The 27,633-nt window shown below is 48.9% G+C and overlaps 1 protein-coding gene across 6 annotated transcripts; it reads right to left on the reverse strand.

The window, feature by feature from the left end:
* Window positions 1–22,425, reverse strand: LOC119957161 (tartrate-resistant acid phosphatase type 5-like). Of its 6 annotated transcripts, none has more exons than XM_038784943.1 (7): window positions 22,232–22,425; window positions 14,304–14,388; window positions 13,029–13,228; window positions 11,510–11,637; window positions 11,219–11,416; window positions 2,118–2,265; window positions 1–1,219 (listed from the first exon to the last, which is right to left on the reverse strand). In XM_038784943.1, exons 2-7 carry the CDS (start codon window positions 14,386–14,388, stop codon window positions 977–979), a joined length of 1,002 nt encoding a protein of 333 aa, XP_038640871.1. In that variant the 5' UTR covers window positions 22,232–22,425; the 3' UTR covers window positions 1–976. The 6 variants fall into 6 exon arrangements, with proteins under 6 accessions (XP_038640871.1, XP_038640870.1, XP_038640873.1 ...); XM_038784942.1 differs by having other exon boundaries at window positions 14,304–14,394; XM_038784945.1 differs by having other exon boundaries at window positions 14,304–14,394; window positions 22,200–22,303.
* Between the last annotated feature and the right edge of the window lie 5,208 nt (window positions 22,426–27,633).

Genomic DNA, 27,633 nt, shown 5'->3' on the forward strand with positions numbered 1-27,633 from the left:
TAATTACTTCAGCATTTATTCACAAACTTAGAAATCAAGATTCATACAAAGAATCACAAGGATAATTCACATGAAAGGATAATTCACATCTGAAAACAGATTCAGTAAATTTAAACATTCAGGTTGATCGAAATATCAGAAGAAATATTACAGGATCTAATGCACTGACTACAGTAAGAAATTATTTGGCTACTTCAGACTTCACATTTGCTGACATAATTTGTATTATTGTGACCGTCATACCCAACAAACGAGAGGCAAATCACAGACTTGACCCCGTTTGCTGTGGTTGGGGTCTGTCTGTGAACGGGTGAAACTGTCACATGGTACTTCTCCAGATCCAGCTGAAAAACGGTAAGGGGAATGCCGGAGGCTTCTTGCAGTGGGAATACCGGTTCCAAGAATATTCTCTCTTCATTGATCAGCAAGCACCAAGCTGGCTTCTCTGGAATTGGGAGTCACACATCCCTGAATGCCCTGGCACTTTTTATTCTATTCACCTTGACTTAACGCCAGCTCATTCTGCCTAATTCCCTCCCTTTAATCCTGGTTTCTTGACCCAGCTGAACCAAAGCCCAAGAACAGATTTCCATCATTATTTGTGCAAGCAAAACATAATTTGCCACATCCTTCGCATTACCAAATTAACAATGGATTTGCAAAATCTATATGTGAATGTAAACTCAGTGTAATGAAAAATAAAATGAAAGACGTACTGAAGAATTATGGAACTAAAAAAGGAGAAAGCCTCAGAAAACTGATACCTGTTTTCAGGTATTAGTAGCAGAACCCAATCCATGAGGGGTTGGCAGATGGTCAAAGAGAATGTGGCAATAAGAGTTCATTTTCCGCAGGTAGCTGAAATTTAAACTACATGGAAGAAAGTCAATTGTTACATTTAAAGCAATAAAAACAGCCAGTCTCCCACTCAGCGTGGTGCTTTCTTGTCACCTTTTTCAAAATAGAGCTAGATGCTTCATCCATCTGACCGTCTGGGGATAGTGGTCTGATACAGGGATTTACCAAGGGCCTCAATGTAGGTGATCATCATCTGCTCTGGGGTGATTTCTACATAAGCAAAGCCTCCCAAAGAACGAATATCCGCATAGAAAAATTTAAGCCATTCCTTCGGAACAAGGTGCTTGTGCTTTGTTGAATATTCCATGAAGTTTCCAGCTCCACTTACAACGTAGCCAATCCCATCACCGTCCTGAATAAACTAAAACAAGGGAAAATAGGAGACATTAAGAAACTTGGAATTTAATGAATTGCATCCAATCCTTGTGTTACAATTCTCAATCTAAATTTTTTTTATTTTTTATAAATTTAGATTACCCAATTATTTTTTCCAATTAAGGGGCAATTTAGCGTGGCCAATCCGCCTACTCTGCTCATTTTTGGGTTGTGGGGGCGAAACCCACACAGACACGGGGAGAATGTGCAAACTCCACACGGACAGTGACCCAGAGCCGGGATCGAACCTGGGACGTCAGCGCCGTGAGGCGGTTGTGCTAACCACTAGGCCACCGTGCTGCCCTTTCTCAATCTAAATGAACAGGTTCCCACTCACCTTATTAATTGTTGGGGGAGGTTGACTGAAGATGTCCCACAGATACCAGTGTAACATTTTGTGGGCTCACAATCCCTAATTTGCTAAGTGAATAACTAATACCCAGAACTATAGTGGATTCAAACAGATTGCAACTCCCATCCTTTGTTTGTGCTGAAGTTAATTTCAACCAGGACAGTAGCAGGCACATTACAGTTGGAATCAGTGTCTCTGGTCTACAAAAAGGGAAACAGCAACTAGAATTCCCACACCTGACCAGTGCTAGAACATGCATATGCAGACAGGGGATGAAGCCAGGATGGGACTCAGCTGTGTATGTCGTATGGCCATAGGTAGCAGTGGCTAAGCAGGCCAGACACATTTGTAATAATCAGCTCATTTGGGACAGGAGAAGATTTTCCTAAACATCAACACTGAGTACTAATGCAAAGTAACATTATCAGCAAGCTCTACCAGTACATAGTATTTATATTTTACAAAAAGACTATCACAGCATTGTATGGAAGCTCTTCAGGAGGTTGGGTCAGTTATATTGTCTACGCCATACCTGCAGGTTGTGATCATGCCCACTGAAGTATGCACTGACCCTGTACTGGGTCAGGAGAGGATACAGCTTCTGTACCAGACATTTGGTGGGTCCGTGTTCAGCAATTGACCAAACAGGGTAGTGACCAGCAACAATCAAGAAATCTGATCTGTAACAAACAAGGGAGCTGGCTACTTTAAACAAGAAAGAGAACACGGAAATAAACTTTATTTAAAAACACAGCATAACTATCTTTAACCTCTACAGGCACACACAAAAATTACAGCAAGGTATTAAAACAGAGGGAATGGACAAAACTACAATTAAAAATAGAAATGAAAGATTTTAAAGATGGGGAAGTAAGTAAGGATATGAGGAAATTTTTGGGTAAGGAATTCCACAGGGCATCTTCCAAGTTCTGAGACTTGCACATGCTCCATCATTGAGTATATACAAGGCTAAGATAGATATCTAGATAGAAAGGTGGCTCAAGGAATATGGGGAGCAGCTGGGAGTGTTGAGCTAGGACAGAAGCTCAACCACAGTAATATTGAATGGTGGAGCAAGCTTGAGGGGTCATTAATAAGACCATGGGATTAGACATCCTTATACTAATAGGATTTTGAGCAGTGATGGAGGATGCACGGGGCCAAGAGTGCATCATTGAGCAACAACCTCACTGTAAGAAGACATTTGTGACAAGTCATTGTGATTCTCTGTACAATAACTGTCGAAAGCACAGCACTGAAAATCAACTTGTGTCACAGTACAGACATTTTCTTTTATACATTGGTGGACCATTGAGTTGAGGAAAAGGAAACACGTTTAAGGGATCAAAGTTGCACAAGTTCCCAACTTTAAAAAAAACTTTTGAGGTGCCATGATTGGCGGAGTTATAGCATTCTTGCCTCAGAGTTAGAGGTCATGGGTACAGAGTCCATCTCTGGAATTGAGCTTATGCAGGCCGACACTTCAGTCCAGAGCTTTAATGTTTACAGTGCTGTTTGCTCATGAGACATTACACCACAATTACCCGGTCAGTGGATGTAGCACCATTTGAAGAGCACGGGAGTGCCTCTTGTTTTCAGGTCAACGTTTATCCCTCAATCAAAATAGATTAACCAGCTTTTTAAATCAGTGTGTGATAAATGGCCATCATCCTTGTCTGCAGTGTCAGCAGCAGTGGTAGTTTTAAGTCATCTATGGTGTTATTGTTGGATATTAGAAATAAGATATAGATTTAAGTGAGCTTAATTTGGTGTTCCTATGTAAGAAGTGTAGTTTGATTTGTGTTAAATAAAGGGTAAAACATGTATGGGGTTTAGTTCCAATTCAAACAATATCTGCATTGTGCTGAAAGAGATTATGACATGAAAAGTAAACAAGCTTGAAAAAGAATGAGATGTTGCTCAGCAACCAGGGGCCACTTTGGGAAAGAAAGATCTTAGTGATTGTGTTTAACTGAGCTTGGAGTTAAGAAATAAAATGAAGAGATCTCAGGTCTGCTAGAAGCAGGAAAGCCATTCAATGGAATAATGGGCAAGGGTCTAGAAATTAGGTAATGAAAAGAGAGCTTTCTTGAAGATTGAGGTTAAAGGTGAAGCAGAAACTGGAATTTGAGTAGGGCACCATTCACTGAAGTTACAGACAGAACAGAGATGAGCAGACCTGAGTGAAATTGGCTATGGAAAAGCCAGAGTTATCTGAAGGAAACGGAAGGCTGGCGTCCTTATTCCAGTCTTTGGACCAATAGTATTCGAATGGATTGGAGTATGTGTGAAAGCAAGTGTCCATTCAAGAGAAAAGAATACAGAAAGGAGAGTTCTAAAACCTGGAAGTGGATCCTTACTGGAAGCAGCTGAGGGAAAGCATTGTTTGAAAGATGATTCTAAGGCATGTCTTGGAGAGTGAAGTTTGGAAACATCATGTGGAAGCCAGAGTCCAGGGAGATCAGTTAGCTCACGGTGTATCAATCATCTGGGGGAGTTTGAGGAGAAATCCACAGAAGTTCAATTGGGTGGCACCTACCACATGGGTTTGGAGTGGCGTGTTGTCTGATCACAATTAGAAACATAGAAAATAGGAGCAAGGAGGAGGCCATTCAGCCTTCAATCCCGCTCCACCATTCATTATCATGGCTGATCATCTAACTCAATAGCTTAATCACACTTCCCCCCCCCCCCCCCCCCCCCCCCCCCCATATCTTTTGATCCCCTAAGTGCTTTATCTAACTGCTTCTTGGAAAACATACAATGTTTTGATCTCAACTACTTCCTGTGGTAATGAATTCCACAGGCCGACCACTCTCTGGGTGAAGAAATATCTTCTGATCTCTGTCCTAAATGGTCTTCCCCATATCCTCAACTGTGACTCCTAATTCTGGACACCCCCCATCGGGAACATCCTTCCTGCATCTACCCTGTTAGAATTTTATAGGTTTCTATGAGATCCTCCCTCATTCTACTAAACTCCAGAGAATACAATCCTCACCGATTCAATCTCTCCTCATACATCTGTCCCCGCCATCCCAGGATTCTGTCTGGTAAACCTCTGCTACATTCTCTCCATAGGAAGGACATCTTTTCTCAGGCAGACCAAAACTGCGCACAATGTTCCAGGTGTGGCCTCACCAAGGCCCTGTATAATTGCAGCAAGACATCCCTGCTCTTGTATTCGAATCCTCTCGCAATGAAGGCCAACATACCATTTGCCTTCTTTACCGCCTCCTGTACCTGCACGCTTACCTTCCAGTTACTGGTTTACAAGGACACCAGGTCTCATTGCTCATTCCCTCTCCTAATTTATGGCCATTCAGATAACAGTCTGTCTTTCTGTTTTTGCTACCAACGTAAATAACCTCACATTTATCCAAATTACTCTGCATCCGTCATTCATTTGCCCACTCACTCAAGTTGTCCAAATCATCTCTGCATCCTCCTCACAACTCACCCTCCCACCCAATTTGGTGTTTGTAGTGATCTCTATATGTGCGTGTTCACAAGGGATTAATGTGTAATCAGTAGCAGCACATGACCACTAGAGGGCCGGACCAACAGGGGTATAAAAGGCAGCCACATTGGGTCTCTCGCTCTCTCTTGGGTGCACTGTGACCAGGGCAATAGCAGACTAGTTCAGATGGCTAGTGGAGTTACGTATAGTTACTGTAGTTAGATCTTGTTAACCTTATCACCAGTATCAAAGTTAAAGTAAAGAACTCATGCAATTATTGTTACAGTTACTCAGTAAACCTTTTGCTACTACTGGATGAATTTGAGTAGCTTTCTATAGGTATGTCAGGAATAAAAGAATGACTAAGGTAAGAGTAGGGCCAGTCAAGGACAGTAGTGGGAAGTTGTGCGTAGAGTCCGAGGAGATAGGAGAGTTGCTAAATGAGTATTTTTTGTCTGTATTCACACAGGAAAAAGACAAAGTTGTCGAGGAGAATACTGAGATACAGGCTACTAGACTAGAAGGGCTTGAGGAGGAGGTGTTAGCGATTCTGGAAAGTGTGAAAATAGGTAAGTCCCCTGGGCCGGATGGGATTTATCCTAGGATTCTCTGGGAAGCTAGGGAGGAGATTGCTGAGCCTTTGGCTTTGATCTTTAAGTCATCTTTGTCTACAGGAATAGTGCCAGAGGACTGGATGATAGCAAATGTTGTCCCCTTGTTCAAGAAGGGGAATAGAGATAACCCCGGTAACTATAGACCAGTGAGCCTTACTTCTGTTGTGGGAAAAGTCTTGGAAAGGTTTATAAGAGATAGGATGTATAATCATCTGGAAAGGAATAATTTGATTAGAGATAGTCAACATGGTTTTGTGAAGGGTAGGTCGTGCCTCACAAACCTCATTGAGTTCTTCGAGAAGGTGACCAAACAGGTGGATGAGGGTAAAGCAGTTGATGTGGTGTATATGGATTTCAGTAAAGCGTTTGATAAGGTTCCCCACGGTAGGCTATTGCAGAAAATACAGAGGCATGGGATTCAGGGTGATTTAGCAGTTTGGATCAGAAATTGGCTAGCTGATAGAGGACAAAGAGTGGTGGTTGATTGGAAATGCTCTGACTGGTGTCCAGATACTAGTGGTGTGCCACAAGAATCTGTTTTGGGGCCACTGCTGTTTGTCATTTTTATAAATGACCTGGAGGAGGGCGTAGAAGGATGGGTGAGTAAATTTGCAGATGACACTAAAGTCGGTGGAGTTGTGGACAGTGCAGAAGGATGTTACAAGTTACAGAGGGACGTAGATAAGCTGCAGAGCTGGGCTGACAGGTGGCAAATGGAGTTTAATGCAGAAAAGTGTGAGGCGATTCATTTTGGAAGGAATAACAGGAAGACAGAGTACTGGGCTAATGGTAAGATTCTTCGTAGTGTGGACGAGCAGAGAGATCTCGGTGTCCATGTCCATAGATCCCTGAAAGTTGCCACCCAAGTTGAGAGGGTTGTTAAGAAGGCGTATGGTGTGTTAGCTTTTATTGGTAGAGGAATTGAGTTTCGGAGCCATGAGGTCATGTTGCAGTTGTACAAAACTCTGGTGCGGCCGCATTTGGAGTATTGTGTGCAGTTCTGGTCGCCACATTATAGGAAGGATGTGGAAGCATTGGAAAGGGTACAGAGGAGATTTACAAGAATGTTGCCTGGTATGGAGGGAAGATCATATGAGGAAAGACTGAAGGACTTGAGGTTGTTTTCGTTAGAGAGAAGAAGGTTAAGAGGTGGCTTAATTGAGGCATACAAGATGATCAGAGGGTTAGATAGGGTGGACATCGAGAGCCTTTTTCCTCGGATGGTGATGTCTAGCACAAGGGGACATAGCTTTAAATTGAGGGGAGATAGATATAGGACAGATGTCAGAGGTAGGTTCTTTACTCAGAGTAGTAAGGGTGTGGAATGCCCTGCCTGCAACAGTAGTGGACTCGCCAACACTAAACGCATTCAAATGGTCATTGGATAGGCATATGGACGATAAGGGACTTTAGAAGGGTTTCACAGGTCGGCGCAACATCGAGGGCGGAAGGGCCTGTACTGCGCTGTAATGTTCTATGAGTCTTCTTCATCGAGATTCAGAAGACCTCTTCATTAACCAAGAATTGAGTAGCATGTTACCGACCACATAGGTAACAAAAGTGTTAGCTGCAAATTTGGAGATATTACATTTTGTTCCCTTATCCAAATCATTAGTATATATTGTGAATAGCTGGGGTCCCAGCAACGATCCCTGCGTTACCCCACTAGTTACTGCCTGCCAATTTGAAAAAAAAGACCCCGTTAATTCCTACTCTGTTTTACCCATCTCAAAACACTATCCCAATTCCTTTTTATTTTTAATTTTTTTCAATTAAGGGGCAATTTTAGTCTGGCCAATCCACCTACCCTGTACATTTAGGGCTGTGGGGGTGAGACACGGGGAGAATGTGCAAACTCCACACGGACAATAACCCCGAGCTGGGATTAAACCCGGGTTCTCAGCGGAGGAAGCAGTGCTAACCACTGTGCTGCCCACTACCCCCAATCCCATCCATTTTAATTTTACGTTTACACACTAATCTCTTACGTGAAATTTTGTCAAAAGCGTTCTGAAAGTCCAAATACATCACATCCACTGGCTCCTTCTGGTCAACTCTGCTAGTTACAACCACAATGAAATCCAGTAGATTTGTCAAGCACGATTTCCCCTTCATAAATCCATGCTGACTCTGTCTGATCCTGCCACTATTTTCTCAGCGCTCTGCTATAAAATCTTTGATAATGGTTCTGGAATTTTCCTCACATCCCAGGGGATTTATCAGCCTTCAATCCCATCAATTTCCCTAATACTATTTCCCTACTATTATTGATCTCCTTCAGTTCCTCCCTCTCACTAAACCCTGCATTCCCCAACATTTCTGGGATCTGATTTGTGGCCTCATCTGTGAAGACACAACCCAAGTTTGTGTTTCGTTGCTCAGCCATTTCTTTGTCCGCTATTATACATCCCCCTGTTTCTGACTGTAAGGGACCTACATTCAGGTCGATTGGCCATGGGGTAAATTGCCCTTAGTGTCCAAAAAGGTTAGGTGGGGTTACTGGGTAACTGGGATAGGGTGGTGGTGTGGGCTTAAGTACGGTGCTCTCTCAGAGGGCTGGTGCAGACTCAATGTGCTGAATGGCCTCCTTCTGCACTGTAAATTATATGATTCTACATTTGTCTTCAACAATCTTTTTCTCTTCACGTACCTATAGAAACTTTTTCAGTCAGTTTTTATGTTCCCTGCAAGCTTACTCTCGAATGCTAATTTTCCGTTTCTTAATCAATCCTTTGGTCCTTCTTTGCTGACTTCTAAACAGCTCCCAATCCTCACACCTGCTGCTTTTCTTGGCCAATTTGTAAGGATTGAATACTAGCTATAATTTCCCTTTCAAGTCATTGATTGGCCCCCTTTCCCATTTTACTTTTGTGTCAGACATGAATAAACAATTGTTTCATTTCCCCCAAGCACTCCTTGAATGTTTCCCATTACCTATCTACTGTTATCCCTTTAAGTAACTTTCCCCAATCCATCACAGCCAACTCACTATCATTTCATCATAGTTTTTCTTTATTAAGATTCGGGACCAAAGTCTCGGAATCAACTACTTCACTCTCCATCTTGATGAAAAATGTTATCACATTATGGTCGCTCATCCCTTCGGGGTCGCTAGATTGCCAATAATTCTGTTCTCATTACACAGTACCCAGCTTAGGATGGCCTGCTCTCTAGTTGGTTCAAGGTATTGCCAGAAAACCATCCCATGGGGCAGCACGGTGGCACAGTGGGTTAGCCCTGTTGCCTCACGGCGCCGAGGTCCCAGGTTCAATCCCAGCTCTGGGTCACTGTCCGTGTGGAGTTTGTACATTCTCCCCGTGTCTGCGTGGGTTTCACCCCCACAACCCAAAGATGTGCAGGGTAGGTGGATTGGCCATGCTAAATTGCCCCTTATTGGAAAAAAATTAATTGGATACACTAAATTTATATTTTTAAAAAAGAAAACCATCCCCTATGCACTCCAGGAATTCCTCCTCTACGGTATTATGGTTAATTTGATTTGCCCAATCTATATGCAGATTAAAATCACCCATAATTACAGATGTTCCATTATTGCATGCATCTCCAATTCCATGTTTAATGTCATTCCAAACATCATCACAGCAGTTTGGGAGTCTATATATGACCTCCACTAATGTTTTTTGTCCCTTGATATTTCTCAACTCTGCCCAGACAGATTCCACATTGTTCGAGCTGATATCCTTTCTTACTATTGTGTTAATTTCCTCTTTAACCAGCAATGCAACTCCACCAAACTTTTCCTTTTCAATTTGTCCTTCCTAAATATGGAAAACCCAGTGCATTCAGTTCCCATCCCTGATCACCCTGTAGCCATGTCTCTGTAATTCCGATTATATCATTCCCGTTTATGTATATTTGTGCAATTAGTCCATCTAGAAGCAGAGGACACCATCTCAGATGATCCTTTAAAACAGAGATGGGGAGGAATTTCTTCAGCCAGAGGGTGGTGAATCTGTGGAACTCTTTGCCGCAGAAGGCTGTGGAGGCCAAATCACTGAGTGTCTTTAAGACAGAGATAGATGGGTTCTTGATTAATAAGGGGAGCAGGGGATATGGGGAGAAGGCAGGAGAATAGGAATGAGAAAATATCAGCCATGATTGAATGGCAGAGCAGACTCGATGGGCCGAGTGGCCTAATTCTGCTCCTATGTCTTGTGATCTTATCCACTTTATGGTGAATTATCCACACGTTAAGGCACAAGGCCTTTAAGCTTGTCTTTTTAACATTACCTGTCTCGCTCCCACTATATTTCACTGTGGCCCTGTTTGAATTTGGCTCTTGATTTTTCTGCCTGTTATTTTTCTGATTCCCCTTTCTTTCTGTCTTTTGTTTTTGCCCCATTTCCTCCTCCTCTGACTCCTTGCATAGGTTCCCATCCCCCTGCCATATTTGTTTAAACCCTTCCCAAATTCCCAGACTCCTAAACAACCCTCTTCTGGACTAGGATTAGGGGCAGCACGGTAGCATTGTGGATAGCACAATCGCTTCACAGCTCCAGGGTCCCAGGTTTGATTCCGGCTTGGGTCACTGTCTGTGCGGAGTCTGCACATCCTCCCCGTGTGTGCGTGGGTTTCCTCCGGGTGCTCCGGTTTCCTCCCACAGTCCAAAGATGTGCAAGTTAGGTGGATTGGACATGACAAATTGCCCTTAGTGTCCAAAATTGCCCTTAGTGTTGGGCGGGGTTACTGGGTTATGGGGATAGGGTGGAGGTGTTAACCTTGGGTAGAGTGCTCTTTCCAGGAGCCGGTGCAGACTCAATGGGCCGAATGGCCTCCTTCTGCACTGTAAATTCTATGATCTATAATACTATATTCCTGTATGCCTCACCCGATGCTGCTATCTATGTATTTACATTGTGAACCAGGTGTTGCCCTTATGTATTTTCTTTTCATGTACTAAATAATCTGTTTGAGCAACTCGCAGAAAAATACTTTTCACTGTACCTCGGTACACATGACAATAAACAAACAAACAGACAAGTCCCGGTTCTGCCCAGGTGTAACCCATCCAGTTTCCACAGGCCCCACCTCCCCCAGAACCAGTCCCAATGCGCCAGGAATATGAAACCCTCCCCCTCACACCATCTCTTCAGCCACTTTTTCTATCCGATATTTCCTGCTATTTCGACTCTGACTAGTACGTGACACTGGTACTAATCCTGAGATCACTACCTTTGAGGTCTGACTTCTCAACTTTCTTCAATATCATAGCATAAAATGTATTTTGTAATCGGAGTTATCTTTTAAATCTGTGTACATTTCTGAAGATAACTGGGCGTGAAGGAGTATTGTATTCTTTTTAAATCATTTTTCACAGATGTGGGCTTCGCTGGCTAGGCTGGCATTTGTTGCCCATCCCTAATTGCCCTCAAGAAGCTGGTGGGGAGTTGCCTTTTTAAACTACTGCCGTCCACCTGGTGTAGGTACATATGCAAAGGGGCTGAGAGACACCACAAAGTTTTTTTCTTTACACAACTAGTTAAGTAACATTGCAGATTTATGGAACTGACCACAGGGAAAAATGCATTGTGTACATACCTGGAATTCTTCAGCTTGGCTCTGACCCACTCCAGTTGGGTGTTAGCCACCATATAATCCTTTGGTGCTTCTGGTTCCTTCCCCTGGAAGTCATCAGAATTTCCACACAGCAGGACCGTGTCGAGCATCAGGATTGTAACAGTGGTATTAGAGTCTGCGATGGTAAAATTTAAGTCGTAGTAGTAATATGGAAAATTCCTGAAAATCAAACCACAATGTTCAGACAAATTCATCAGAAACCATTGCAATGTTGGAGAAATGGGAAATTGCAGGTAAGTGAACCCATCTCACCATCGTTTGGAGACTTTAGAATACTCGATCTGTGCAGTTACATTTCCCAAATGATCATGGTTTCCTGCTACAACAAACCAGGGCACGTCCTTCAGTGACTCAGCAGAAAAGATTTCCTCAAATGTTTCCTGTGATCAAAGAAAACTATTGGGCTCAAATAAACCCGAACCTTTCCCGTAGGTACGACCTCACAGCAAGAATCAATCCTGACTGGATTGAGGTTTGTTTTGAGGGATGTTTGATGGCATCAAACTGTAATCCAATTGGGTGAAATAAATGTGCTTCAAAAACAAAGATTTAAGTCTAATTTCCATACCCATGCCATTCCCCATCTCAGTAGCCTCCTATAACCCTACAAAACCTCTATGCTGCTCCACTCCGGGCTGTTTGCACACCTCTACTTTAATCATGCCACCATTTGTGGGCAGCAGGGTAGCATGGTGGTTAGCATAAATGCTTCACAGCTCCAGGGTCCCAGGTTTGATTCCCGGCTGGGTCACTGTCTGTGTGGAGTCTGCACGTCCTCCCCGTGTGTGCGTGGTTTTCCTCCGGGTGCTCCGGTTTCCTCCCACAGTCCAAAGATGTGCGGGTTAGGTGGATTGGCCATGATAAATTGCCCGTAGTGTCCTAAAAAGTAAGGTTAAGGTGGGGGGGTTGTTGGGTTACGGGTATAGGGTGGATACGTGGGTTTGAGTAGGGTGATCATTGCTCGGCACAACATCGAGGGCCGAAGGGCCTGTTCTGTGCTGTACTGTTCTATGTTCTATTTGTGGCTGTGCTTTCAACAGTTCAAGACATAAGCACTGGAATTCATTCCCTGCACCTCTTCTCCCTCTCCCATCATTTTCAGATGCTCCAGAGGGCAGCTCTCGGTGGTGCAGGGGTTAGCACTGCTGCCTCAAGGCGCCGAGGACCTGGGTTCAATCCCGGCCCCGGGTCACTGTCCGTGTGGAGTTTGCACATTCTCGCTGCGTCTGCGTGGGTCTCACCCCCACAAACAAAGATGTGCAGGGTAGGTGGATTGGCCATGCTAAATTGCCCCTTAATTGGAATTTCACCTTAACCAAGCTTTTCGTCACCATCCTTATACTTCATGTGGTTCAGTGTCACATTTTGTTTGACAATTGCTGCTGTGAAGTGCAGGTCAAATGGATTGGCCATGAGCAATTCATGGGGTTACGAGGATAGGGCAGGGAGTGGGCCTACGTGAGGTGCTCTTTCAGAGGGTCAGTTCAGACACGATGGACAGAATAGTGTCCTTCTGCAATATAGGGATTCTATAGGGAAAGGGCCTTTCATATAAACGCAGGTAATTGTTGTTTAACCCTAATGCAGATGCTCAGGTTCCTGCCATCTTGCTGGCACATTAAGTTCTGCTATCAGAGAGATAATTGGCATTAACTGGCCCTGCGTCATCGACACCCAACCCACCTGCAACTCAATACACAAATCACTTGCAGTTTCCCAAGAAACCTTCTCTTCTGGGTGTAGAAGGAAAATGAAAATTCAGTAACATTACCTGAAATCTTTTATCAGTTAGACTGTAAATTCCATTGTAATAAAAGTTATCCCCCAGAGAGAGAACAAAGTCCGTGCCCATCGTCTCAGCCACAACACCCATTTGTTGGGCAGTACTTTTCTCCACCGGTGTTGTGTATGGTGAAAAGGGGAGTCCACCCCAATCACCCAGTGCCATGAAACGGATAGCTTTGGAGAGACCTGAGACAAGGTGAAGTGAATCGGGTTACAGATTTGTATACAGAAATGGTAGCAAATTAACAATGCTAACGGAAAAGGTAGACTGACATAAGTGCAGTAGACTGATTAGCCTTGTTCTGTGCTATAATTTCTGACTCGCTTTAAAGAAATTGGTGGCTTAAACTCATTATCCTTCCACCACGCTCTCATCCCAACTCCAGAATTTGAATACTGCACAAATTCCCAGGCTAATTATTGGATTTTACCACATTGTGAGATTTGGGAAACAAGTCTAAATCAGTGAAAAAAGATCCAAACCATTCATCTATGAATTAGTACAAAACACTGAATAAACAGGTTTCATCTTGTCGGTCAAATCCAAAGTTCCTGGCTCGAGGAATTTTAGAACTCACCCCATCCCACCAGGAAAAAAGTTTCGCTCTGTGCATCCAAATACCAATTAACAGTTACTCCGTCTAGAAGCTTGCATCTCTAATTAATCATCCAAGCAGAAATTGTAACTGCTTCAGCTGGTTCAGGGAGATTGTGAATTGGGTGGAACAAACCTTTGAACAAGCCCAGGGATATTGGTGTCCAGGGATATTAGCAATTGGGCAAAATGATCAGAGAGGCCTAGGAATGCTACTAAAAGTGAGAAATATTTTTCAATTGTCTAAGAGTCATATGCATCTTCAGATCATATCACCACAATAACACATCTTACAAGTCCCGAAAGACGTGCTTGTTAGGCGAATTGGACATTCTGAATTCTCCCTCAAGTGTACTCAAACAGGCACCAGAATGTGGTGACTAGGGGCTTTTCACAGTAATTTAATTGCAGTGTTAATGTAAGCCTACTTGTGACAATAATAAAGATTATTATTGGACTGTGTAGCATCAGTTGCTAAACTAAAGATGGCAGTTAAGAATCTCTCGCCCAATTTTATTGCTACATGTGAGATCATTCACATCAGCTCAATGCCGAGACACTTAACTGCTTTAAATATCCTCCAGCCTATCAGACCGAGTGTGTACATTGCCTGTCACTAGTAAGAGGAGAGTTGGCAGAATCACCCAGGAGAAGAGAAACTCTTACCCATCTGATGAGCAGGGCTGGGGCCAGATGCCACAGCCTGAAGAATGATCAGAAGTATCACTGTGATGCTCAGAAACATCGCCATCTGAAACTTACACACAATGCAGTAAAAATAAATGGAATGGTTACAATCCAACTTGAAATGTGCCTTGTGATTTGCAGCAGATACACTGAACCTTTACCAGAAACATGTTGATTCATTCCTACCATCACTTCCTGGATTTATCAGTATCTGAATGAGATTAAATTTGACTCTGTTTTTAGCTGGCTTTTGTCAAGCAGTCAGGGACAGAGGATTTGGACTCTGCCCTAGAACAGGTTTCAACTTGCCTTGTTTATTCTGCAATCACATCCCATGTTGGCTGACTCAGTTTATTCGGTAGTTGCTGTGGACTGTTGAATTATGCTAATCTGCACCTCAATTCCATTTACCCACCATTGCTCGATAACCCTTGATACCCTGACCAAAGTACTTCTAAAATTATGAATTTGTCTTCTGGATTCTGCTACCAGTGGAAATAGACATACATACCTCTTTAGCATTTTGAACACCTCAATTAAATTACCCCTCAATGTTTCAAACTCCAAGGAATTCAAGCCAACCTTTTGCAACCTACCCTCAATTTAACTCTTTCAGTCTGATATCATCCCCCAAAGCTGCACTTCATCCCTCCAAGGCCAAAATATTTTTGAGGAAGTAACAAAATACCTTGGATTCTGCCATGCAACCCAAGAACCTCTCCTTTTGTTCTTTCCCAGTTTTGTCCCCATTCTCTCTCCCCCCCACCCCCCACCCAGCCTAGAATCTGTACTTGCTTATTAGATGCTAAAGAAAGTGTTCAGAAAGCCAGCATATATTTGTTTTAACCCTCGAAGGGCCAAATGGCCTACTCCTGCACTTGTTTTCTATGTTAAGGTAAATAGTGTTGAACTAATTGAATTGAGTTTTCAGGGAGTGACAGAGGGTCGATAAAGATAATGTGATTAATGTGGATTTCCAGAGACATTTGATAAAAGTGCCACATAACAGGTTTGTTAACCCATGGAATAAAAAGGATAGCTGCAGTATAGATGCAAAGTTAGCTGAGTGACAGGAAAAGTAGTGATGAATGATTATATTTCAGACTGGAGGAAGGTATACACCGGTGTTCCCAGGGATTCGATTTGGGACCATTGTTTTTCTTGATCTGTGTTAATGACCTGGACTTGGGTGTATAGGGCACAATTTCCAAATTTGCAGATAAGACAACATGGAATCACAGAATAATACAGCGCGGAAGAGGCCATTCGGCCCATCGAGTCTGCACCAACGCATGAAAAACACCTGACCTGTCTACCTGCCAGCACTTGGCCCATAGCCTTGAATGTTATGACGTGCTAAATGCTCATCCAGGCACTTTTTAAAGACTGTGAAGAACCAGCCTCTATCATCCTCCCAGGCAGTGCGTTCCAGACCATCATCACCTTCTGGGTAAAAAAGGTTTTTCCTCAAATCCCCCCTAAACCTCCTAACCCCACCTTGAACTTGTATCCTTTCGTAACTGACTCTTCAACTAAAGGGAACAGTTGCTCCCCATCCACTCTGTCCATGCTCCTCATAATCTTGTACACCTTTTGGCCAAGGGTGGGATCATGACCAGTACAGGCTTGGAGGGCCGAAGGGCCTGTTCCTGCTCTGTACTGTTCTTTGTCCACCCCACAGTCTTCTCCACTCCAGTGAAAATAAACCAAGCCTTTCCAAGCTTTCTTTGTAACTTAAATGTTCCATCCCAGGCAACATCCTGGTGAATCTCCTCTGCACCCCCTCCAGTGCAATCACTTCCTGCCTATAGTGTGGTGACCAGAATTACACACAGTGCTCCAGCTGGGGCCTCACTAAAGTTCTATACAACCCGACAGGACCTCCCTGCTTTTGGAATCTATGCCCCGATTGATAAAAGCAAGTGTCCCATATGCCTTTTTCACCACCCTATTAGCCTGCCAGTCTGCCTTCACAGATCTATGGACAAACAGACAAGGTCCCTTAGTTCCTTCCCAGTGTCAGGGCATTCATTTAATACTTCCTTGTCACATTACTCCTTCCAAAGTGTATCATCTCACATTTTTCAGGGTTAAATTCCATCAGCCACTTTTCTGCCTATTTGACCATCTCCTGTAACCCAAGACACTCAACCTCACCGTTAACCTTTGTGTCATCCGCAAATTTACTGATCCTACCCCTCACATAGACATCTATATTGTTTATATAAATGACAAACAATAGGGGGCCCCGGCACAGATCCCTGTGGTACGCCTCTGGACACTGCCTTCCAGTCACTAAAGCAGCCGTCTGTCCTCACCCTCTGTATTGAGAGTATTGTGAATGTTAAGGAAGATAGTGATATACTTCAGCAGGACATGACAGGCTGGTGGAATGGACCCACGGATGGCAGATTACATTTTATGCAAAGCAGTGCTCAGTGATTAGCAGGAAGAACAAGGTGGCGAAATAAAATAAAGGATACAATTCCAAATGGAATGAAGGAGCACATGGACAGATTGAGAAGGCAGCAAGGCTGGCTGTCTGGGCTTTATAATTACAGATGAAGAGGACAAAAGGAGGTTATTTTGAACCTGAATAAGACGCTAGTTCAGCCCAAACTGGAGTATTAGATACAACAGATGAGGATGATTCCAAATCCTGCACTGACAACACATCATCTCAGCAAAATTCCAAGATTCAATGACTTGGAAGCTACAGGTGTCTGAGGGAAGGCAAGAAACGAGTTAGAATCCCACTCACATTTGTCTGCGACCATTCAGCCCACCATATCTGTGCAGCTGTCAGCTGGTGCTGCTTCCTAGCCCTTTCCCCATTTCTCTGCAAATTCCGCTTTTCAGGGGCTTATCCATTTCCCTTGTGTGCACCACACTACAGCCAATACATTCCAAATCCTAACCACTCTAAACCTCAGTGTTTCCATGTTGGTGATGCTGTTGATCTTAAATTGAAGTCCTCTGGTTCTCAACCCTTCCATAAATGGGAATAGTTTCCTCTGATCAATGGGAATAGTTTCCTCTGATCAATTTGGTGTAGACTCCTCAAATCTGAACTCTTCTATTAAATTTATTTTCAACCTTCTTTCCTCCAAAGAGAGAACGTTTCTCCGAGCTATATGCGTGTCTGATATCCTGGAACCATTCTCGTAAATCTTTTCTGCATCCTACTTACCTAAAACTTCTCATCCTTCTGAATGTATATCATTCAGAATTGGATACTTCTGGTGAGGCTGAACCAATGTTCTATAAAGATTCGTCATAACTTCCTTGCTTTTGTACTCTTTGACCAGGATTGTTGCCCCGCCCACACAGCTCGTTTCCCAGAACAGACACAGCTCACTCTTGGCCAGTGGCAGGTCCTCGCCGGTCCCACTGAAATCTATTGTGGTTTGCGTGGCCCGGGTCACTGTCTGTGTGGAGTTTGCACATCCTCCCCGTGTCTGTGTGGGTTTCACCCCCACAACCCAAAGATGTGCAGAGTAAATGGATTGGCCACGCTAAATTGCCCCTTAATTGGAAATAAAAATAATTGGGTACTCTAAATTTATTTTTCAAAGACTATTTACCCATCTGCCTTTACTGCTTTCTCAATCTGCCCTTCCACCTTCAGCAATTTGTGCACATACCCGCAAGTTGCTATTCCTGTACACCCCATTGTCACATCATTTTAAACTGCCTCTCCTTGTTGTTCCGACCATAATTAATCACTTCACATTTGTGCATTAAAATTTAATCGGACACTGGTTTGCCCATTCCGCCCGCCCATGTCAACATGAAGTTGATCCTCCCGACAATACTTCCAACTTTTATGTAATCTGCAACTTTGAAGATTGTGCCCTCTCCATGTCCAAGTCATTAAAATAACAGTGGTCCCCGTCCCATTCTCTCTGGAACATGGCTGCATACCTGTCTCCACCCAGAAAAGAAGCTGCTGAACCATTTCCTACCATTCAGTTTATCCTTGCTGTACAGCTCCTTTTATTCCATGGACTTCAATTTTGCTGGAAGCCTTTAATGCAACATCTATCAGACACCTTTTAGAATCCAGACACACCACATTCCTATCAATCATCTCTATTACATCAAAAAATACAATCAAGTAAGTTAAACATGATTTTCCCTCATCTGTGGGGACTTTCTTCAATACACCTGTGTCCAAGTGATTTGTAATTTGTCCCAGAATATAATTTCTAAAAGATTCCCCAACACCATGGTTAAACTGACTGCACTAGTCGGCCACATTCGCACATCCCTTTTCTGAACAAGGGTAACATGTGCAATTCTCCATTTCTCCAACACTACTGATCAAGCTCAACAAAACTGAAAACTCAACTTCCTCTTCCTTGTTTCTCAGACCACTCGAGACAAACACAAAAATTGTATTCGCCTTTTTGTACCTGCCCATTTGTTCTCTGACACCAACATCTCTGTTCCCAGAGTGAAAAGTGTAAAAGAACAATTCCTGTTCTTAGCCCGGGACCTGTGTCTGTCTGCCCCAGTCAGGTACAGCAGCGAGAAGCTCCAGAGACCCAGTGTGGGGAGTATCAGACCTCCTGCTCACTACACCCCGGCTCAGTATCAGCCCTCCTGCTCACTACACCCCGGCTCAGTATCAGACCTCCTGCTCACTACACCCCGGCTCAGTATCAGACCTCCTGCTCACTACACCCCGGCTCAGTATCAGCCCTCCTGCTCACTACACCCCAGCTCAGTATCAGTCCTCCCGCTCACTACACCCCGGCTCAGAGTATCAGCCCTCCTACTCACTACACCCTGGCTGAGTATCAGTCCTCCTGCTCACTACATCCTGGCTGAGTATCAGTCCTCCTGCTCACTACACCCTGGCTGAGTATCAGCCCAGCTCACTACACCTTGGCTGAGTATCAGCCCTCCTGCTCACTACACCCTGGCGCAGTATCAGCCCTGCTCACTACACCCTGGCTGAGTATCAGCCCTCCTGCTCACTACACCCTGGATGAGTATCAGTCCTCCTGCTCACTACACCCTGGCTGAGTGTCAGCCCTCCTGCTCACTACACCCTGGCTGAGTATCAGCCCTGCTCACTACACCCTGGCTGAGTATCAGCCCTCCTGCTCACTACACCCTGGCTGAGTATCAGACCTCCTGCTCACTACACCATGGCTGAGTATCAGCCCTCCTGCTCACTACACCCCGGCTCAGTATCAGCCCTGCTCACTACACCCCGGCTCAGAGTATCAGCCCTCCCGCTCACTACACCCTGGCTGAGTATCACTCCTCCCGCTCACTACACCCTGGCTGAGTATCAGTCCTCCTGCTCACTACACCCTGGCTGAGTATCAGCCCTGCTCACTACACCCTGGCTGAGTATCAGTCCTCCTGCTCACTACACCCTGGCTGAGTATCAGCCCTGCTCACTACACCCTGGCTGAGTATCAGTCCTCCTGCTCACTACACCCTGGCTGAGTATCAGCCCTCCTGCTCACTACACCCTGGTTGAGTGTCAGCCCTCCTGCTCACTACACCCTGGCTGAGTATCAGTCCTCCTGCTCACTACACCCTGGCTGAGTGTCAGCCCTCCTGCTCACTACACCCTGGCTGAGTATCAGCCCTGCTCACTACACCCTGGCTGAGTATCAGCACTCCTGCTCACTACACCCTGGCTGAGTATCAGCCCTCCTGCTCACTACACCCTGGCTGAGTATCAGCCCTCCTGCTCACTACACCCTGGCTGAGTATCAGCCCTCCTGCTCACTACACCCCGGCTCAGTATCAGCCCTGCTCACTACACCCCGGCTCAGTATCAGTCCTCCTGCTCACTACACCCCGGCTCAGTATCAGCCCTGCTCACTACACCCTGGCTGAGTATCAGCCCTGCTCACTACACCCTGGCTGAGTATCAGCCCTCCTGCTCACTACACCCCGGCTCAGTATCAGCCCTGCTCACTACACCCTGGCTGAGTATCAGCCCTCCTGCTCACTACACCCTGGCTGAGTATCAGCCCTGCTCACTACACCCTGGCTCAGTATCAGCCCTCCTGCTCACTACACCCTGGCTGAGTATCAGCCCTGCTCACTACACCATGGCTCAGAGTATCAGCCCTGCTCACTACACCCTGGCTGAGTATCAGCCCTGCTCACTACACCCTGGCTGAGTATCAGCCCTGCTCACTACACCCTGGCTCAGTATCAGCCCTCCTGCTCACTACACCCTGGCTGAGTATCAGCCCTGCTCACTACACCCTGGCTGAGTATCAGCCCTGCTCACTACACCCCGGCTCAGTATCAGCCCTCCTGCTCACTACACCCTGGCTGAGTATCAGCCCTCCCGCTCACTACACCCTGGCTGAGTATCAGCCCTGCTCACTACACCCTGGCTGAGTATCAGCCCTGCTCACTACACCCTGGCTGAGTATCAGCCCTCCCGCTCACTACACCCTGGCTGAGTATCAGCCCTGCTCACTACACCAGGGCTGAGTATCAGCCCTGCTCACTACACCCTGGCTGAGTATCAGCCCTCCTGCTCACTACACCCTGGCTCAGAGTATCAGCCCTGCTCACCACACCATGGCTGAGTATCAGCCCTGCTCACTACACCCTGGCTGAGTATCAGCCCTGCTCACTACACCCTGGCTGAGTATCAGCCCTGCTCACTATACCCTGGCTGAGTATCAGCCCTGCTCACTACACCCTGGCTCAGTATCAGCCCTGCTCACTACACCATGGCTCAGAGTATCAGCCCTCCTGCTCACTACACCTTGGCTCAGAGTATCAGCCCTGCTCATTACACCCTGGCTGAGTATCAACCCTCCTGCTCACTACACCCTGGCTCAGTATCAGCCCTGCTCACTACACCCTGGCTGAGTATCAACCCTCCTGCTCACTACACCCTGGCTGAGTATCAGCCCTGCTCACTACACCAGGGCTGAGTATCAGCCCTGCTCACTACACCCTGGCTGAGTATCAGCCCTCCTGCTCACTACACCCTGGCTGAGTATCAGCCCTCCTGCTCACTACACCCTGGCTCAGTATCAGCCCTGCTCACTACACCCTGGCTGAGTATCAGCCCTGCTCACTACACCATGGCTCAGAGTATCAGCCCTCCTGCTCACTACACCCTGGCTGAGTATCAGCCCTCCTGCTCACTACACCCTGGCTGAGTATCAGCCCTGCTCACTACACCCTGGCTCAGAGTATCAGCCCTCCTGCTCACTACACCCTGGCTGAGTATCAGCCCTGCTCACTACACCCTGGCTGAGTATCAGCCCTCCTGCTCACTACACCCTGGCTGAGTATCAGCCCTCCTGCTCACTACACCCTGGCTGAGTATCAGCCCTGCTCACTACACCCTGGCTGAGTATCAGCCCTGCTCACTACACCCTGGCTGAGTATCAGCCCTGCTCACTACACCCTGGCTGAGTATCAGCCCTCCTGCTCTCTACACCCTGGCTGAGTATCAGCCCTGCTCACTACACCCTGGCTGAGTATCAGCCCTCCTGCTCACTACACCCTGGCTGAGTATCAGCCCTCCTGCTCACTACACCCTGGCTGAGTATCAGCCCTCCTGCTCACTACACCCTGGCTGAGTATCAGCCCTGCTCACTACACCCTGGCTGAGTATCAGCCCTGCTCTCTACACCCTGGCTGAGTATCAGCCCTCCTGCTCTCTACACCCTGGCTGAACAGGGACAGAGAAAGTGCTGCACTGTGCAAACATTGGCCAACCAGTCCCTGTTTAACTTTTGGAGAAAGTTGTAAAAGTTCCCCTGACCAAGTCATTACTAAGTGGAAGCTAAGGGGGTGAAAGGTGACAATTAAATGGGATCCTTTCTCTTTCCTCAGAATCCTCCCAAAGTTGTGTGTGAATGGGATAGTTACCCCCAATCTCAGCTCCGAAGCCGCACACTCACCCGTCTCCCAATCGGCCGCTTCTGGTTCCTGCCGCTGCTGCCGGCTCGCAAACTTCCGTTTCCAACAAACTGAAAGGGTTTAAGCAGCCTGTACAGCTTCCCCTCTGTCACACTGCCTGCCCAGAGCCCCACAGACTCTCCCTCACCCTGTACAGCTTCCCCTCTGTCACACTGCCCAGAGCCCAGGGCCCCACAGACTCTCCCTCACCCTGTACAGCTTCCCCTCTGTCACACTGCCTGCCCAGGGCCCCACAGACTCTCCCTCACCCTGTACAGCTTCCCCTCTGTCACACTGCCTGCCCAGAGCCCAGAGCCCCACAGACTCTCCCTCACCCTGTACAGCGTCCCCTCTGTCACACTGCCTGCCCAGAGCCCCACAGACTCTCCCTCACCCTGTACAGCTTCCCCTCTGTCACACTGCCTGCCCAGAGCCCCACAGACTCTCCCTCACCCTGTACAGCTTCCCCTCTGTCACACTGCCCAGAGCCCAGGGCCCCACAGACTCTCCCTCACCCTGTACAGCTTCCCCTCTGTCACACTGCCTGCCCAGAGCCCCACAGACTCTCCCTCACCCTGTACAGCTTCCCCTCTGTCACACTGCCCAGAGCCCAGGGCCCCACAGACTCTCCCTCACCCTGTACCGCTTCCCCTCTGTCACACTGCCTGCCCAGAGCCCCACAGACTCTCCCTCACCCTGTACCGCTTCCCCTCTGTCACACTGCCTGCCCAGAGCCCCACAGACTCTCCCTCACCCTGTACAGCTTCCCCTCTGTCACACTGCCTGCCCAGAGCCCAGAGCCCCACAGACTCTCCCTCACCCTGTACAGCTTCCCCTCTGTCACACTGCCTGCCCAGAGCCCCACAGACTCTCCCTCACCCTGTACAGCTTCCCCTCTGTCACACTGCCTGCCCAGAGCCCCACAGACTCTCCCTCACCCTGTACAGCTTCCCCTCTGTCACACTGCCCAGAGCCCAGAGCCCCACAGATTCTCCCTCACCCTGTACAGCTTCCCCTCTGTCACACTGCCTGCCCAGAGCCCCACAGACTCTCCTTCACCCTGTACAGCTGCCCCTCTGTCACACTGCCCAGAGCCCAGAGCCCCACAGACTCTCCCTCACCCTGTACAGCTTCCCCTCTGTCACACTGCCCAGAGCCCAGAGCCCCACAGATTCTCCCTCACCCTGTACAGCTTCCCCTCTGTCACACTGCCCAGAGCCCAGGGCCCCACAGACTCTCCCTCACCCTGTACAGCTTCCCCTCTGTCACACTGCCCAGAGCCCCACAGACTCTCCCTCACCCTGTACAGCTTCCCCTCTGTCACACTGCCCAGAGCTCAGAGCCCAGTGTCCCACAGACTCTCCCTCACCCTGTACCGCTTCCCCTCTGTCACACTGCCCAGAGCCTGTGTCCCACAGACTCTCCCTCACCCTGTACCGCTTCCCCTCTGTCACACTGCCTGCCCAGAGCCCAGAGCCCCACAGACTCTCCCTCACCCTGTACAGCGTCCCCTCTGTCACACTGCCTGCCCAGAGCCCAGAGCCCCACAGACTCTCCCTCACCCTGTACAGCGTCCCCTCTGTCACACTGCCTTCCCAGAGCCCAGAGCCCCACAAACTCTCCCTCACCCTGTACAGCTTCCCCTCTGTCACACTGCCTGCCCAGAGCCCCACAGACTCTCCCTCACCCTGTACAGCTTCCCCTCTGTCACACTGCCCAGAGCCCCACAGACTCTCCCTCACCCTGTACAGCTTCCCCTCTGTCACACTGCCCAGAGCCCAGAGCCCCACAGACTCTCCCTCACCCTGTACAGCTTCCCCTCTGTCACACTGCCTGCCCAGAGCCCCACAGACTCTCCCTCACCCTGTACAGCTGCCCCTCTGTCACACTGCCTGCCCAGAGCCCAGAGCCCCACAGACTCTCCCTCACCCTGTACAGCTTCCCCTCTGTCACACTGCCTTCCCTGAGCCCCACAGACTCTCCCTCACCCTGTACAGCGTCCCCTCTGTCACACTGCCCAGAGCCCAGAGCCCCACAGACTCTCCCTCACCCTGTACAGCGTCCCCTCTGTCACACTGCCCAGAGCCCAGAGCCCCACAGACTCTCCCTCACCCTGTACCGCTTCCCCTCTGTCACACTGCCTTCCCAGAGCCCAGAGCCCCACAGACTCTCCCTCACCCTGTAGAGCTTCCCCTCTGTCACACTGCCTGCCCAGAGCCCAGAGCCCAGAGCCCCACAGACTCTCCCTCACCCTGTACAGCTTCCCCTCTGTCACACTGCCCAGAGCCCCACAGACTCTCCCTCACCCTGTACAGCTTCCCCTCTGTCACACTGCCTTCCCAGAGCCCCACAGACTCTCCCTCACCCTGTACAGCGTCCCCTCTGTCACACTGCCCAGAGCCCCACAGACTCTCCCTCACCCTGTACAGCGTCCCCTCTGTCACACTGCCCAGAGCCCAGAGCCCCACAGACTCTCCCTCACCCTGTACCGCTTCCCCTCTGTCACACTGCCTTCCCAGAGCCCAGAGCCCCACAGACTCTCCCTCACCCTGTCGAGCTTCCCCTCTGTCACACTGCCTGCCCAGAGCCCAGAGCCCAGAGCCCCACAGACTCTCCCTCACCCTGTACAGCTTCCCCTCTGTCACACTGCCCAGAGCTCCACAGACTCTCCCTCACCCTGTACAGCTTCCCCTCTGTCACACTGCCTTCCCAGAGCCCCACAGACTCTCCCTCACCCTGTACAGCTTCCCCTCTGTCACACTGCCCAGAGCCCAGAGCCCCACAGACTCTCCCTCACCCTGTACAGCGTCCCCTCTGTCACACTGCCCAGAGCCCAGAGCCCCACAGACTCTCCCTCACCCTGTACAGCTTCCCCTCTGTCACACTGCCTGCCCAGAGCCCCACAGACTCTCCCTCACCCTGTACAGCGTCCCCTCTGTCACACTGCCCAGAGCCCAGAGCCCCACAGACTCTCCCTCACCCTGTACAGCTTCCCCTCTGTCACACTGCCTGCCCAGAGCCCCACAGACTCTCCCTCACCCTGTACAGCTTCCCCACTGTCACACTGCCTTCCCAGAGCCCAGAGCCCCACAGACTCTCCCTCACCCTGTACAGCTTCCCCTCTGTCACACTGCCCAGAGCCCAGAGCCCCACAGTCTCTCCCTCACCCTGTACAGCGTCCCCTCTGTCACACTGCCCAGAGCCCAGAGCCCCACAGACTCTCCCTCACCCTGTACAGCTTCCCCTCTGTCACACTGCCTGCCCAGAGCCCCACAGACTCTCCCTCACCCTGTACAGCTTCCCCACTGTCACACTGCCTGCCCAGAGCCCCACAGACTCTCCCTCACCCTGTACAGCTTCCCCACTGTCACACTGCCCAGAGCCCAGAGCCCCACAGACTCTCCCTCACCCTGTACAGCTTCCCCACTGTCACACTGCCCAGAGCCCAGAGCCCCACAGACTCTCCCTCACCCTGTACAGCTTCCCCTCTGTCACACTGCCCAGAGCCCAGAGCCCCACAGACTCTCCCTCACCCTGTACAGCTTCCCCTCTGTCACACTGCCCAGAGCCCCACAGACTCTCCCTCACCCTGTACAGCTTCCCCTCTGTCACACTGCCCAGAGCCCAGAGCCCCACAGACTCTCCCTCACCCTGTACAGCTTCCCCTCTGTCACACTGCCTGCCCAGAGCCCAGAGCCCCACAGACTCTCCCTCACCCTGTACAGCTTCCCCTCTGTCACACTGCCTTCCCAGAGCCCCACAGACTCTCCCTCACCCTGTACAGCGTCCCCTCTGTCACACTGCCTGCCCAGAGCCCCACAGACTCTCCCTCACCCTGTACAGCTTCCCCTCTGTCACACTGCCTTCCCAGAGCCCAGGGCCCCACAGACTCTCCCTCACCCTGTACAGTGTCCCCTCTGTCACACTGCCTGCCCAGAGCCCCACAGACTCTCCCTCACCCTGTACAGCTTCCCCTCTGTCACACTGCCCAGAGCCCAGAGCCCCACAGACTCTCCCTCACCCTGTACAGCGTCCCCACTGTCACACTGCCTGCCCAGAGCCCCACAGACTCTCCCTCACCCTGTACAGCTTCCCCTCTGTCACACTGCCTGCCCAGAGCCCCACAGGCTCTCCCTCACCCTGTACAGCTTCCCCTCTGTCACACTGCCTGCCCAGAGCCCAGAGCCAGTGTCCCACAGACTCTCCCTCACCCTGTACAGCTTCCCCTCTGTCACACTGCCTTCCCAGAGCCCCACAGACTCTCCCTCACCCTGTACAGCTTCCCCTCTGTCACACTGCCTTCCCAGAGCCCCACAGACTCTCCCTCACCCTGTACAGCTTCCCCTCTGTCACACTGCCCAGAGCCCAGAGCCCCACAGACTCTCCCTCACCCTGTACAGCGTCCCCTCTGTCACACTGCCTGCCCAGAGCCCAGAGCCCCACAGACTCTCCCTCACCCTGTACAGCTTCCCCTCTGTCACACTGCCTGCCCAGAGCCCCACAGACTCTCCCTCACCCTGTACAGCTTCCCCTCTGTCACACTGCCTGCCCAGAGCCCAGAGCCCAGAGCCCCACAGACTCTCCCTCACCCTGTACAGCTGCCCCTCTGTCACACTGCCCAGAGCCCAGAGCCCCACAGACTCTCCCTCACCCTGTACAGCTGCCCCTCTGTCACACTGCCTGCCCAGAGCCCCACAGACTCTCCCTCACCCTGTACAGCTTCCCCTCTGTCACACTGCCTGCCCAGAGCCCCACAGACTCTCCCACACCCTGTACAGCTTCCCCTCTGTCACACTGACTTCCCAGAGCCCCACAGACTCTCCCTCACCCTGTACAGCTTCCCCTCTGTCACACTGCCTTCCCAGAGCCCCACAGACTCTCCCTCACCCTGTACAGCTGCCCCTCTGTCACACTGCCTGCCCAGGGCCCCACAGACTCTCCCTCACCCTGTACAGCTTCCCCTCTGTCACACTGCCTGCCCAGAGCCCCACAGACTCTCCCTCACCCTGTACAGCTTCCCCTCTGTCACACTGCCTGCCCAGAGCCCCACAGACTCTCCCTCACCCTGTACAGCGTCCCCTCTGTCACACTGCCTTCCCAGAGCCCAGAGCCCCACAGACTCTCCCTCACCCTGTACAGCGTCCCCTCTGTCACACTGCCTTCCCAGAGCCCAGAGCCCCACAGACTCTCCCTCACCCTGTACAGCGTCCCCTCTGTCACACTGCCTGCCCAGAGCCCCACAGACTCTCCCTCACCCTCTACAGCTTCCCCTCTGTCACACTGCCCAGAGCCCAGAGCCCCACAGACTCTCCCTCACCCTGTACAGCTTCCCCTCTGTCACACTGCCTGCCCAGGGCCCCACAGACTCTCCCTCACCCTGTACAGCTTCCCCTCTGTCACACTG

The sequence above is a fragment of the Scyliorhinus canicula genome, chromosome 25, assembly GCF_902713615.1.
Source record: "Scyliorhinus canicula chromosome 25, sScyCan1.1, whole genome shotgun sequence".
NCBI classification, from domain to species: domain Eukaryota; kingdom Metazoa; phylum Chordata; class Chondrichthyes; order Carcharhiniformes; family Scyliorhinidae; genus Scyliorhinus; species Scyliorhinus canicula.

Excerpts from the sequence above, each read along its gene's own strand:
- LOC119957161 (XM_038784939.1), bottom strand. Across the intron at positions 13,229-14,303 it reads CAGCCCTGCTCATCAGATGG|GTCTCTCCAAAGCTATCCGT; the intron begins GTAAGAGTTTCT and ends ACCTTGTCTCAG. Across the intron at positions 11,417-11,509 it reads TCTAAAGTCTCCAAACGATG|GAATTTTCCATATTACTACT; the intron begins GTGAGATGGGTT and ends TTTGATTTTCAG.